Source organism: Platichthys flesus, chromosome 3, assembly GCF_949316205.1.
Source record: "Platichthys flesus chromosome 3, fPlaFle2.1, whole genome shotgun sequence".
In the NCBI taxonomy this organism is placed as follows: domain Eukaryota; kingdom Metazoa; phylum Chordata; class Actinopteri; order Pleuronectiformes; family Pleuronectidae; genus Platichthys; species Platichthys flesus.
In genome coordinates, this window is record NC_084947.1 from 2,737,936 (window position 1) to 2,753,329 (window position 15,394).

Below are 15,394 nucleotides of genomic sequence, written 5' to 3' on the forward strand. Positions count from 1 at the left end.
CAAAACGCAGGTCAAACTTTCAGAAACACTCACGGTCTCCAATCAATCTCACCGGGATCTGAACCAGCAACCTTGGCAGTGCTAACTTGGAGGTTCAACAGAAGTAGAAAAGATTACACAGTGAGAAAAGATGCTGAAGCCACAACATCAAACTTTAAAGTACGTCTCCAGTCAGAATCTGAAGATCCACAAACAGAAGAAAACACAAAAATCAAATCTCAGAGCAGAACCCTGGATGTTCGGGATCCAGAGGCTCCTCCTCCTGCAGCAGGGCCCGCCCCCGCCGGGCCCACCGCCGAACCGCATCAAGCTCTCTCATCGCCATTATCATCCACATAGTCAGTATCCGGCATGCATTATAGATGAGGGGCATCTTCTCGGCTGCGTCTCAGCCAACAGAGGATGTGCAGCAATCCCTACTGATAGTTCGTACACCTTTTACCACCTATCACATCACACACACACACACACACACACACACACACACACACACACACACACACACACACACACACACTTAATGGCATCAACCGTCACTCATACAAACCCGCTGATGTCCACCTGAATAATACATGAGCCAAATACCCATCAGGCTTCACAATCACACTGAAGATCCTAATTCAGTGAGCGGACACGGAGGACATTTCAACCAGCGACACTGAGGAGGTACAACAGGAGGATAACATGTGTGTGTGTGGGGGTGGGGGGGGTGGGGGGTCACCTACCGCGTGCAGAGTTCCCTCGTAGATACAAGCTCCTGAACAGAAGAGAGAGAGGGAGAGAGGGGGGAGGGAGAGAGAGAGAGCGTTAGCATCAGACAGTCCAGTCAGGATCACTCTTTCTTATTTGATATGTCACAAAGCCCTTTTCTACTGGGGGATTATGTATAAACTGTGAGTGTAACTGCTGCAGACGCTCGGGTCAAACAGCAAATCAGACTCAAGACGGCCGAGGAATCAATTTCCCTCCAAACTCCAGGATGTGGGTTTCTGTGAGAGTCACTGTGCCGTGGTCATTATGTCTTTACAGCAGGAGGATAATACTGGGGGGGAAATATTCCATATCTCTGAGAAGCTGAGATATGAAATCCTCAAACTGTGAAGATCTCATGTGGAAGGGATGTCAGGGTTTTTAGTTTGTTAATAGGAAAACCTTTATTGTTTGATTTGTCGAGGATTTATACATTAACGTGAAATCTAAGTGTACTTTCTTCATTTAAGTTTCTATATATTTATTTGTATTTTGTGTTTTCTTCGTATTAATGGTTTCCACTGGTCAAAAAGCCCACTTGTATCATAGTCTGCAATTAGAATGGATAGATTCATCATTCTATAATGACTTCTCATTTTTCTAAAAACTTCATTCCAGGACTTCTCACACTGAGTTTACAAAAGTGTGAGTTTTCACCTGTGGCAACTTCAGCACTTATCTCTGTTTACATCCAGCACATCATCATCATCATCATCATCATCATCATCATCATCATCATCATCATCATCATATCTCCACTCGCCTGGAACATTTAAAAAGCCAGAGACACACTGCGTCTTTAGGCGGAAGGACGCTGATGATTATCTCTGCTCGATTTGAGGGTTAAATGTTGAGGAAATGCAGACGCACGCCTCAGCGCGGCCTCGCCGAGCCGCCTCAGGGCAAAGTGCAGAGAGAGTTTAACATTTACCATAATGATGCAGGGGGGGGAAACAAGAGCTCGGTTGCAGATTTGTTCTCATGCACCGAGGCCGAGAGAGAGAGAGAGAGTGAAGTGAAGAATCATGTGGCAGCTGGATCGGCTCAGGGCCGACGTTCACAAGTGGATCAAACCTGCTGAAGGTTTTTTTTCCAGAAGCTCGTGGACATCAACAACCACCAACAGTCAATTAGTGACGTTAATTAACACGTCAAATGTTGGAGTTCACTGTACACCAGTTTGAGACGTGAGAAGGGATTCACTTCTAAATTATATGAGGAGCATTATGGCAATTTATCAAAAATCGAAATGCACATTTCAGCGAAAACATTTTGACTGAAGCTGAAAATACACCGAATTTTACGATAAAGATGTTTTCATTGAAGTGTTTATCGAGTTATTGCCATATTTGCAACTAGTGTGCAACAGATACTGTTTTTTTTTACAAAGAAATGTAAATTAAGCTCAATATTTCTAAAAACAAATGGACATTAACTGGAAGTTTGGTTCTGGTGGAGGATCACGGAGGTTTCATGGAACCTGACACATGAAGAGCTGCTCGTACTCGTGTTTCAAAAGGCCAATTTCCCACCAGAAGATTCTTTAATGAGCAGAATCATGAGAATTCAAATGCTGTTTTCTTGTGATGGAGCCTTGAATATGGATGAGCTTCATCACAGGGAGGAAACCGCCCTGAAGAGCAGATCATTGCAAAACTGAGAAATTAACAAGCCCTCTACATCCTGTATTTGATCAACATTTAATGTCCCCAGCACACGATTAAAACTTCAATATCTCCAGATAACAAGATAACATATTTAAATGATAATCTTATATCGTGAATCATTATGAATCTGCAGAGAACTGATGCGGTCGCTCTACAATCAGCTGTAATCAGCCTTTCTCTGCCTTAACCCCCGAGTCTCTTTCAAATCACACAGACGCTCATTTCACAGAGGTTCTGAAAGAGGCCCCTCCACCCCGGAGATTCTCTTTTGCTCCAGTTATTAAGCGTCAAGTGGAGATTTAACTGTTTGTGATGCAGGGAAAGTGAAACTTCGTACTTTTACTGTGATTTGCAAGTGAAAAGGGAATTAAAACTTTTTAAATTTAGGATAAATAATCTTCAAAAGGTGGAAGTTTGTCCGTGATTATGTTTAAACTTGTTATATCCTCATCTTAGTGCTGTTCGAGCTGGAGCTTTACTATTCTAAGACATTTAAAGACCTGATTTCTTCCAAAAATGTTACTGCAAGTCCAAATATCTTCTGACCCGATGTTTCCAAAGCAATGCATCATGGGAAGGAGGTCAAGAGGGGCTATGGTAAAGTATTCAGTGGATGATCTCATGTGTGAGGCAGCGATGAGAACAGGAACAAACTGTCAAAGAACTTGTTCTACACAGAAAGTTCATCTCCTCCTCGTCATCCTTCCGCTCTACTTAATGTCAGACTCATTTCAAATCTCTCGCTCCAAACGCCAACGTGCTCCTTCTCCGGCTGAAAGGAGGCGAGCGAGCGTCTCTCGCTTTCCACGAAAGTTTGAATCTGGTCGAGTGCTGCCAAGCAGATTGGACTCACTCCGACTTGAAGAGACGCTAATGAGTCCTGGTGCAGGAGCCTGAGGTCCAGGTTCTGCAGAGGACCTCTCACCTGCCAGATCTCTACATGCATTATGAGCTCCACTGATGGGGGGGGGGAGTGAGGCTGCAGTGCATGCTGGGGGACGACCTTCTGGGTCTGATGAAGTTATGAAAATTTAAAGAGCTCAGAGGGCCAGCGAGCAGAATCGATTTCACAGACGTGATTTGGATGTTTGATGGAAACGCAGACGAGGTTGAGTCACAAGAAGATTCTGACTCCACAGTTTGAGGAGTGAGATTCTTCTTCTCACAGATCTCAGCCTCTCTCACCTGAGGGCCTGTTGGGTGTGATAATGACTGACAGCCTGCAGGGTTTCATCCCAGAGGCCGAGCCGCTGGGTTCTGACTCCGGAGATTTGGGGATTTGCAGATCAAACAGGGAAAAGACTTCCTGTTGAATCCAAGTTTCTACCTGGTGGTGGGGGGGCTCTTTAAACAACACTTAAAAACTTTAACGTTTCCAATTAGCCTGACACAATTAAACATGTGTTTCAATGAAGTTTAACACAAAAGGGTGGATTTAAACCATAAACCGTTAATTCACCACCTGAGGAAGTTGAGATCCATTCAATTAAAATATTTCAAATATGAAAAGAACTCACATTTTAAATTCACAATCTCAGCAGGAATCACACAAACTTCTCTCATCTCTCAGCCTGGTGAACAAACCCCTGCTCAGTGGATCCCTCCCCGGGGTCCTGGCCCCCTGCTGTGGTCCCCGAGGCGGCTCCAATGGGAACCCCCTCACCACCACCACCACCACCACCAGCAACTTGAGGAATGAGTCCCACTCACTGGTGGATCAATGCAAACTGTTCCACCGGGAGAGGGAATAACTTTCAGTGAGAGTGCAACCAGGACAGGTTGTGGTTCAAGTGGATCTGGTTCTAATGTGGTCCCTGATCAGCCCTGACCCACATAACAACCCGACATATACCAACCATAGATCCCGCGGGGGACGCTGAGGATCCCGGCGAGAGCTCCGGCAAATATCCACCATCCAGCCATGGTGGCGGCAGAACCGGGGGAGTTAAATCCAAATCCAGGGAGAAAAGACGCGACGTGTTGGGGTGTGAATCTCCAGCAGGTCTCTCTGAGTGTATTAAAGAAGATCCGGGGGCGATCCGGGCTGTGTCCTCCCCGGGAGGACGAGCGGGGACGCGGGGCGCACCGGCTCCGGCTCCTGGGCGCTGCGCTCCGGGCTGGAAGGCAGCAGCGCGGGGCTGGACGAGTCTCCGCCGCCGCCGCTGCGTCTCCTGCGGACTCCGCCTGGTCTCAGCTCCGCGGGGTGAGCACGGATCTGTGGGTGCGAGAGGAACCGGGAGCAACCGGGAGGATCACGGGTGGAACACGGGGGGAACACGGGAGGCTGGACGGAGCTTTTCTTCTGCTCCTCCAGCTGCAGCGACCGGGACGCTTCTAAGAGCGCATGACGACGGGAGGCGGACACACCAGCGGACTTTACGCGCTCCTGCTGCGGAGGTTTGAACTCACTTCTTCTCCTCCCAGAGCCCCCCCACTCTTTACTCCTTCCCTCCTCCCTCCTCTTCTTCTTCTTGTCTTTCTTCTTCTTCTTCTTCGTCCCCCCACCCCCCTCCTCTCTTCAGGAGGACGTCCCACCTCCTCCTCACATGCAGGAGTCTCCCTGAGGATTCACAGATGAAGGGGAGAGTTAGTGAAGGAATAGAAAGTCAGTATATAAATAAATATATAATATATATATAGTTTCCTCATTTAAATCCCATTTACTGGAGGAAATCTCTGGTTAGTACAAATAAAATCTGTTTATAACCTCTTTATTCTGTGTATGTCACATTCTGTTTACACACTGAATATATTATCTTTACACTGTAGATTAGCTTTACAGAGTATATATTGACTTGTATATTGTCAATATCCCCTTTACATTGTAACTTTCATCTGAGCATTGATTATATTCTGTTTACATATCTTATATAACCTCACCTTATCGTACCTGTCTGATAATATTCCTCTTGAGTGGAAATGAAAGAGGAAACTTTCTCTTTCATTCACAGTCACTAAGTCAACAACTCATTTTAATCAAGAAAAAGTAGCAAAGTCACTGAAATATTCAAATTTAGGAACTTTAAAATGTATATGAGATGCTAAATATCCAACTTTTTACTATAATTTATATCTGTGATGTCTTTTAACATGTAAAATACTTTATTGAATCAGTTTATTCTTAATTTAACACATTTCACTCTTTAACGTCTCAATAAGGTGGAAGCTAATTAGTTTATCTCACTTATTACCTCCTGTTGTTTCCATAGTTATATAATCTATATTTATTTTCATAAAGTATAAAGTTTACAGTACTAACAGGGAGTTTTGGTCACATGACTCGTGGGCGCTGAATTTTCTAATTTTATCAGCGTTGGTGTCACTTTAATGACTCCTCAGGGACTTTGTCCAGTTTTCTCACTGTGACCTTTTTGTGTATTTATAGAACTTTGCATTCATGGAGTGTTACAGTGTGTTTTCCACTGGGCTTATTTTTCATCTATAATAAGTGAGGAGTGTGTAATTCCGCTGATGCCTGTTTGATAACCTCCTGGAGTCTTATTATTAGACGTGTGCAGCTCTGTGTGTGTGTGTGTGTGTGTGTGTGTGTGTGATGTTGAATCAGAGGCGGTGCAGGCCTGAGATTCCTCAGTGTCACATGGCAGTAACCTGATCTGCTCTCAGCCCCTTTGTCCTCTGCCAAAAGCAGGGATCAGATCAGTTTTTGCTTTTGAACGAGCTTTATTTCTGCTGCTTTTAACTGCGGCTGCACCCTGCCTCTATTTATAACCAGCATCCGGTGACGCGGAGGGTGGGGGGGGTGGGGGGGGGATTAAGATATTTGGGGTAAACCCTGAGCTCCAGTCTGTCGTCAGAAGAACTCCAACTCGGACAAACACATGAATAATTAACATTTTCCCTCTTTAAAGACGATTTAAACTTACATCAGAGGAGACTTGATGTGGAGGCCTCACGTCATCTTCATCTTCATCATCATCATCGGCAGCAGGAGTCCTTCCTCTTCTTGACCCTGAGGGAAACTTCTTAAAGACTCTGGCTCTTGACCAATCAGATGAGACCATAATCTGTGATGGAATCCAATCTTCTGCAGAGTTTCTTTAAGTTTCATGGAGTTAAGTGACAGAACTCAATATGGCTGCAACGCTGCGAGGCCCCGAACCTCCTCAGGAACCTTCAGAGGCCGTGAGCCTGACGAGGTTGATCCCAAAATCAAACTTAGAAATAACATCAGAACATGTGTGGACCACAGCATGAATCTGTTGACCCTCTAATTGCAGGAGGACATTCAACTTTACAATACTTTGACAATACAATGCACAGAACTCCGGTCTGTAAGGGTCAGAATCTGGAGAATCGTGGAGTAAATTATATTATTGTGATTATTTCCTTCTTCATCTTCTCCTCTCTCTGATACTGCAGCTTAATTTCCCCACTGGGACCAATAAACGCTCCAACTGATCTCCATATTAAACTGAATATCCAGCTGCTCGGCGTCAGAGGACGGTCAGTGTGGACGCTGGAGAGACAGATAGAAAAACATGAATGTAAAACTTACCTGTTCAGCTGAAACTCTGATTCACTGGTTTAACGTCAGGTTTGAGATTCTGACACCAAACGAGCTGGAGGAGCTCAAACTCAAGAAATGAAAACTGAAGTGAAATAAACTTTTTGGAGTAAATCAATCAATCAGACTTTAGTGGTACAACACATCTGAATGTGACACAAAGTGATTTAAAGAATAACAGCAATTTAAACAGTACAAATATGATAAATAATAAAAACTGATTAGACCACCCATCCACACACAAACAAAACAATATTAACAGAAAGTGAGGAAACGTCATGAACCTCATACATTTGAAATGAAAAAAGCGAAAGGCAGCTAAATAAATATAAAATAATAAAGTTAAAATAATAAAATACTAAAAGAATAATGATTAAAACCAGAGATAAAAAGTCAGGTATTACAGTGAAAAGTAAACTTATGAATTCATAATTTAATGAAGGAATGAAATAGATTTAAACAACAGTCGAGGATTTATAAATAAACAGAGATGATTAAATGTAGAGCTGGACTTTGCTTTTAAAAATTAGATTCAAACTACTTTATTATTTAAATCCCACTGTGGATGATTCATTTAGAACAGAACAGAAACAAAATACAAAATGAATCAGACACAAGATACAAGAGGCATAAGAATAAATAAAGTTAATGAAACATATGGACACCTGCAGACGGGATGAATTACTTTAAGAAGAAGGAAGAAGTCTCTCTCTCTCTCTCTCTCTCTCTCTCTCATAAATCATAAAATAGATCTGAGTAAATGTGGATGTTAGTTTCGAGATGTTCTGCTTCTCCTCTGGTGACAATGTGAAGATTTTTCAGCTGCAACAGGAAGATCCTCGGTGCAATTCTACATGAGCTCAGCAGCACGGCCTCAGTCAACACTGCCACCTGGTGTTCAACCGGCAGTACCACACCTGGGTTCTACCAGCTGCAGTGAGAACTCAAACATGAATATTTGCTAGTTTCTGATTTGGAATTTTTACTGTTCACAAACTAATCGAGGTGAATATTTTAAATTGGGCTTTTTCTGTCGTTTTATAGAAAAAACAGTTTCAAACTGAATGATGATGAACAGAGTGGTTCTTCTGTGACGTCTGAATAACTTTTGTGATATTTAATAAAAGGGCAGCAAACTATAGGATGACGAAAGGATCCACGATAGTTTATACTGTCGTTAGTATTAGAAACATGTAGAGTAAAAATAAATGAACTGGTCAAAATGAGGATGATCCTGATTGAACGAGGGGGAATGGAAGATTTGGATTTGAATATGTTAATAATTCAGAGCTCACACACTGAAACCTCACTGGACTTCCAGATGTAAAACAGTATCAGCTGATTTATAAGTTTCCTGTGGGTGAATATGAATAAAGTCACCTTCTGTCCTCTGTCCTTGTTTTTGAAAATAGTTACTGGATCACAACTCAGGAGAACAAACACTTTATTCAGTACAATGATTATATACAATGGGAAACACGTCTCATTCCTCCTTCTTCTCCACTGGTTTGGGTAAAACGTCTTCACTTCTGAACCACAGAGCTTCACTGGTGTGGCTGCCGATGATCGCTCGCTGGATGAAAGGTCCTGAGAGGAGGAAGAGGAGGAAGAGAGAGGAGGAGGAGGAGGAGGAGGAGGAGGAGGAGGAGAGAAGAAGATGTTCAAAACTTGGACAAAAACAAGAATATTCTTAAGAAAGAAACATGAACACTAAAATGACAGAAACCAAGTTTGACTGAATAAATTAATCCTTTTTAATGAAGAGCTAATAAAAGAAGGGTGAAATATTAAAAATCAACAGTTTTCTCTTCAGCAGTTTTCAGAGAGAAACTGAGTTCTTCTTCTACCTTCTCGTATTAAGCTGCTGTGTTCGTGATAAACCTGAATCCAGACTGAGGAGAAACTTCACAACATGAAATAATCCCGGCTTTGTTCCCGAAGCTGGAAACGATCAAAACAAAACAACTCGGAGGCTTTTGAAAACTTTAAAGTCCCATTATGAGGCTGAGCATGAATTTGAATGTGATTCTATTAAACAGCTGCTTCCAGTGTCTCTCCCCCACACACCCTCCGTCTCTCTTTCATTTTTAAACAAGCTCCCATTCCCTGCAGTGTCCCACGTCTTTACTTATGAATCCTAATTTCAGCAGCATTTCCCCTGATGTCTACTGTTTTCTGCACCCGGGTCTTTATTTATCAGAGTGCATAAGTGCTTTTGTCATGAATAATTCCAACAAGGCAACTTGTTTTTTTTTTACTTTTCCTCACCCACACGTTGCCTTTCTCGGTTTTAAGTGTTTATCTGTGAGGTTTCCTCTTGGTTCTGCTCCTGCTGCAGCCATTAGCTTCTGTCCAAACCGCTCTTTAATAGATGTTGATGCAAATTACTTCAGTTCTTCACGCAGTTAAATCAAGTTCACAAATTTGGCCTCTCGTCGGGGGGGGACCTGCTGCGTAATGGTCGCTGGCCCAATCTCAGAGAGAGTCAGCCTCCATCAGACGGGCCCCGGGGGGCTCGGTTCAACAGACCAGCTTCAAATTACAGAAGTGGAAACGAGGCACCGAGCGGGACGTTCCGGTCACTGTGGCCTGGAGGACACTGTGTGCTGGAGGACACTGTGTGCTGGAGGACACTGTGGCCTGGAGGACTCTGTGGTGTGGAGGACACTGTGGCGTGGAGGACACTGTGGCCTGGAGGACACTGTGGTGTGGAGGACACTGTGGCCTGGAGGACACTGTGGCCTGGAGGACACTGTGGTGTGGAGGACACTGTGACCTGGAGGACACAGTGCGTCCCGGCGGGTTCAGTAGAGCGTTAACACTTGTAGGGCGAGCGGTGAGAACTCCCACAGGGATAACCACCAGACTTCAACACATGTGTGCAGATCTAATGTGAAGAAAGATTTTACCCATTGGAACTTCCCATGTGGCCGAGGACGAGACAGATCCTGCACAAACACCACCTCGCCACACTTTCCCAGCATCCCTCAAAACAGCGAGCAGCTGGGACAACATATGTGAAGCCACCACAGCACAAAGCAGTAAACACATCTGAGCACAGACAGCAGGGCTGCTGGGAAAGCTGCCCCCCCCCCCCCCCCCCCCCTTGTAACCAGCCCTCAACCTGCACGAAAGTCCAGAGTCACTGATTTCCAGTTTTCTGCTGAAGAGACACAAGCTTAAACGGCAATCTGGTCCTCAAGAGAGAGAGAGGGGGGGGGGGGGGGGGGGGGACTTGAGATGAATGGGAAATGTAAGAGCTCTTGATGTGAGGAGTTCCCGGTCACAAAGGGCCGCTGCTCCACGAGCCTCCTCAATCAGACTTACTGAGAGCGCCGCAGTTCACTCCAGTCGGGGCGCGGTTAATGGCGTTTTGTTTAGCGAAGCTCAGAATCAATTATTTTTTAGATCATTTAAGCCTCTCGCTCTAATGAGGCTCCATTAACCGACGATTAGCCTCGGCGCCGGGTTATTGAAGGAAAGTGGAGAAAATGAAGAGAAAAGAATGAAGTCCTCGCTCAGCCTGCTGCCCCCTGCAGGTCGCGAGCTGAGGTCGTTTCAAATCTGTGTTTACAGGAAAACTCTGCAGCTACAAATCACCTAGATTTTATATTTTCCTTGTTAAAGCAAAGCTGTGGAACTCTTTTACTGCGCCCCCTGCAGCCTCATGTAGGGACTGACTCTGCTGGGCTCCACCAGAGAGGGAAATCAAAACCAGTAAACAAACGCTGGTGTGAGCTCAACGCGTTTCCTCTCTGGCAGCAAAAGGAAATCAATAACCCGGGTGTAGTTTCATTCTAAAGAGCTGTCAGTCAGTTCCTGTTGACAAAGGGGGAGCAGTGGTTCTGTGTCAGTGGTCAAGCATGTTGTGTGGACTGGTTTTAGTGGGCGTACCCATGTTGGCCGGTCGGTGGGAGCAGACATCGATCAGGATGCTCTGCAGGTTGGCAAAGATCTGCTCTCTGGGCATGTCCAGCTGCACAGGGGCCAGAAAACAGGAGGAGAGAAAGTTTGAATACTGAAACTTAAACTTAATGTTCTCGATATGAAAGCATTTGAGACGACAGCGCTCTTATCTGAGATGTTGTGGGTTCATTTTGTTTGTTGTTGTATTTGGTAGCAGATATATTACGACTCACCGTGGCGATCTGGGTCCTGACGAAGCGGTCGCCCTCCACCATGTACTCGTGACCCATTTTAAACAACGCCAACATCTTGGGGATGTTCACGCCAACGGAACCTGGGAGACAACAGAGAGAGAATTCACAAGTCTAATGAGTTAATATAACAAACCTTCGAACTTCTTCCTCTTCAAAGTTCAGTCTCAATTTGTCAACACACAGGACGAGGTGTTTTTCACGCTCCGCCTCTCGCACCTCTCTTGCTCTTTGGAAACTTCTTCCTCAGTTTGTTTTTTAGCGGCAGAAGCTTCGGCAGGATTTCGGGAACGGCCACGTAGAAGTCGGCTGAAATCTCATCGTCTAAGATCTGGAGAAAAGAAAAGTCCGATCGGATTAAATTAAACTTCACAGACTCCGATGCGCAGCTCCTCAGTCCTCAGCTCTTCTACTGGATCTTATTCCAGGGATTTCTTAACGGATAAGTTAAGAATTAATCCGTCAGGAGATGATGAACGTCTCTTTCATCGTTTCCAGCTCCACATACGTCTCTTACAGAGCGCTGTCTCCCCCCCCCCCCCACACAGACGAAGGATAACAGCATTTTGAGTGATGACCACTGTTAAGGTTGAATTTAACAACGTCACCGCGGCTGCCAGAAAGTTTGAAGTTTGTTTTTTCAGTCGCTGCCGAGATGAATTCCTCTCAGTGCTCTTGAGCAGCAGTTAGTGATCACTGTGTGGTCCGACACGAGCTAAATACCAAGGCACCAACTTGTTTGAATCATCGTTTTTAAGTTAAATGTTATAAACCTGCACATAAAAAATAAAGAAACTGATGATCTCTGGGATGAACTGTTGTTTTTACGACTATTTGCTTTGTCCTACAACACCAAACAACATTTATGGCTTCTTCTTTGGTCATTTTAACTTTGCATGGACTTTGGAAAGACAAATTTTAAAAGTAAATTCATTACAATCCGACAAATAGAAAAGTGAGAACGTAAAATGAGTCTCCATAGGAACTTCTTGTGTGATGTCCGACTCACCTGCTGTATGAGTTCTGCTCCTCCAGCAGCAATGGCCCCGTTCTCCTGGGCAACTTTAGCTTGATTAGGATCCTGCAGAGAGAGGCAGAGTTGTTACCCATGTGGATCTGACCTGGGGTCTGCCGGCGTCTGGCCGACCACCACAGCCTCGTTCATTACGGTCGTTAAAATGCACTTCTATGTCTCAAAGCCACAACTTGTGCTGCTTGTCAGGAATATTAATCTTGTGGTGCGGGTCTCTGTGACCAGAACCGCCACCAGCCCGGCCCCATTCAGCACCGACGAGCCGGGTGACAAATGAAAAGGTGACGCTGCACATCTGAATCACGCTCAGACGATACTAAAACAATTCATCAACAACTCACGATCAATTGGCTATAAAATTAAGATTCAATGAGGGTGGAGAGAGAGAGAGAGAGAGAGAGAGAGAGACAGAGAGAGAGAGAGGAAGAGAGAGAGGAAGAGAGAGAGGAAGAGAGAGAGAGAGAGAGAGAGAGAGAGAGAGAGGAGAGTTACCTCAGTGAAGACCAGAACTTTGTTCATCTCCGTCTTGAAGGGGTGAGGTAAGTGCACGGTGCTCACGAAGGAGTCCACTTTTTTCTGTGAGGATGATATTGATAATAATAATAAACATATTTATTCAGAGAAAATACACAATTTTGGGAGAACACACTAAGAAGGACACGTGCCAATCACAAACAAACTTCAGGTTATCGTTTTGTGGAAACAACAAACTCCTGAGCCTCTGATTCCTCCGTCTCACAGCTGTTTCAGCTGATTAACCTGAACCTGCCTGTGTTGTTGAAATTGAAGCTGTGAATATCCGTCTGCTGTGGAGGCGAGGTGTGAGGTCTGATAACAGTACCAGGGGAACAGGAGCCAAACGAACCTGCCAAGTCTCAAACCGTTTGTCTCTAACAGACACTTTGGCAGCTGATCAGACGCAGGCGGGACCACAGCGTCTATAGTGAGGATCCAGCTGCTTCTCCAGGAGATTATCAGGAAGCTGTTTCCATTTGAACAGACTGTGCTGTCAGCAAAGGGACGTCACTTTACATCTGGGCTTCAGTGTCATGTCCAGTCCTCTGTTTGTGTATTTATATACTGGACTCTGTATTTGTTATGTGTTCTGTATCTGGCTCATGTTAGTTTTCTTTAACCTGCCAATGAACGACAGATGTGAATTAGCATATTTGCTATTTTATACTCTTGTTATTCTATAAAATGTAATTATTAGGTTAAAAATACCCTTTACAACAATACTGAAGAAAAGCAGCAGTTCATCAGCCATTATTGTGTATTTTTGTCAATTTCTATATTCCTGCTTAAATAAAATACATATAATAGATTCTGTGAATCAACTAATTGATTTGTCAATTATTAATTGAGGTCTAGTAATTTTTCACTCCAGAATCGTAAGGAGAGCAGCTACAGCGTCGTTACCTTCTTCTCCAGCTTCATGTCCAGCTTCAGGTCGATGTAAACGGGTTGGCTGAGCGGAGTGAAGTCCAACACCTGGAAGTTCTTCAGCAGCTCGATGGCCTCCACCGGGTTGTACGTGGTCCTGGGGTAGTGCCTCAAAACGTACACGTCATCCACAGGGGCCCACGCCGTCCGGCCATAGGGCTTGTGTCTGTCTGCATCATCGATTATCCTCTTCTCCTTCTTCACCTCCTTCTCCGCTTCCTCCTTCTTGTCTTTCTTTTGCGTCCTGACAAACAAGTCGAAAAATATTAGGTTCGTCAGGCCTTGTGTTCATTTTATGGTTTGTGTGATAACAACGAGCTCTACTTCCAGACTGTTCGAGGTGGAAGACGGACAACGTCTCCAAACTCTGGATGAAAAGATCTTGAAGACTCACCTGATGGCTGCAAAGGTCCTGACGGGGAGTTTCCTCTGTGCAGCTTGTGAGACGCCCGTGAAGCTGGGACCAGCAGCACCAAGCAGAGGCCTCGGACATCCTGACAAAACTGCAAAAGAAACAAAGGCTAGAATTTAAAAAAGGAAAGCCAGCTGATGTGAAGCGTTGCAGCAGAGCCAGATTCAGGAGGTTGTTGTGGATTTGAATCAAACTATAATGAGGAAATGTTGACATCTGTAAATTAGATCATAATGCAAAATTAACAGTTTGTTTATCTGTAGTAAATAAAGTAAATGATGGCTCCTATAAACACAACAGGCTGAAACTACAGCCTCTCGCGTTGATAGTTATTAAACCCGAAACCTAGTTCAGAAATCTGCCTGTTTAAGCCAAACATTCTTATGAACAATTACACGCATATTAAAATTACACATTTTCAATGACAAGTTCAATCATTTGTATTAACTCTTCAATTCGGCAGCACATGATCAATGACACGTGATCTTAATGTAGCTAAACTTCCACTATTCTTGTTTCATTAGCACTTCTCTCCGCCGACCACCACGACGTGTTGTGGTTCAGGAACGCACAGCACAGACCGGGCACTCCATCCACAAAACGACTATTAGCGGTGAATTAAAAGCTGCCGTGTTGATTCTATTAACGCCGAATTAAACAAAACATGTCACTTACTCTGAAATGACCTCACGCGATGTTATTCAAATTGTGGAATTGTTCAGTAAATTAGAGGAAAGTCAGAATATCACATTTCCCCGATGGGGCTCGGACATTCTGTGTTCGTCAACTAGGTGAGCTAGCGAACACAGAAGTAAACACACAAATAGACATTTTATTATTCTCTTATCTTATAAATTAACTGGTTTAAAACCAGTTCCACTAAAGTGAATTAAACTGAAGCAGCTGACCTTTCCACACAGTCCGCGTGCAGGATGCCATGTCTGGGAACTTCTCTGCTCCGGGTGGAAACAGCGAGGCTGTGAGAATGGTTCCGACCGAGGAGGGACAAATCTTAAAGGGTGATCATCTAATATAATAGATGGTGAATTTAAGTTGTATAGACTTTACTCATATCGTGTGAAGTAAAACACATACATCTTTAATATGAATAAAAACTATCTATGTGGTGATTTTAGGGTCACATTAGGGTCATCTGCTTCTTTCGAGTTATGGGGGAAATTGATTTAATACCCTACAATGAAGTTTTAGGTCAATTAAAGAACATTTGTTGAAAATGTTTTACTTGGTGAAATCTCTTTGTGCCGGATTCTCCACTAACTAACTATAACTCCATCAAATCTGAGGCAGCAAACTCTTCTAATGTTTTGTGTTTAAGTTTTTGTGTTACACTAATACCACTATGATATTAGTATAATACCCTAGAAATATGATACACATTAGTACAGT

At 44.0% G+C, this 15,394-nt stretch overlaps 1 protein-coding gene across 1 annotated transcript; it reads right to left on the reverse strand.

The window, feature by feature from the left end:
* Positions 1-8,369: 8,369 nt before the first annotated feature.
* Positions 8,370-14,977, reverse strand: mrpl1 (mitochondrial ribosomal protein L1). Its single transcript, XM_062381346.1, has 9 exons — positions 14,896-14,977; positions 13,970-14,078; positions 13,552-13,819; positions 12,625-12,708; positions 12,109-12,180; positions 11,319-11,430; positions 11,082-11,182; positions 10,837-10,918; positions 8,370-8,529 (listed from the first exon to the last, which is right to left on the reverse strand). The coding sequence occupies exons 1-9, from the start codon at positions 14,924-14,926 to the stop codon at positions 8,426-8,428; spliced, it is 963 nt and encodes a 320-aa protein (XP_062237330.1). The 5' UTR covers positions 14,927-14,977; the 3' UTR covers positions 8,370-8,425.
* Positions 14,978-15,394: the final 417 nt, after the last annotated feature.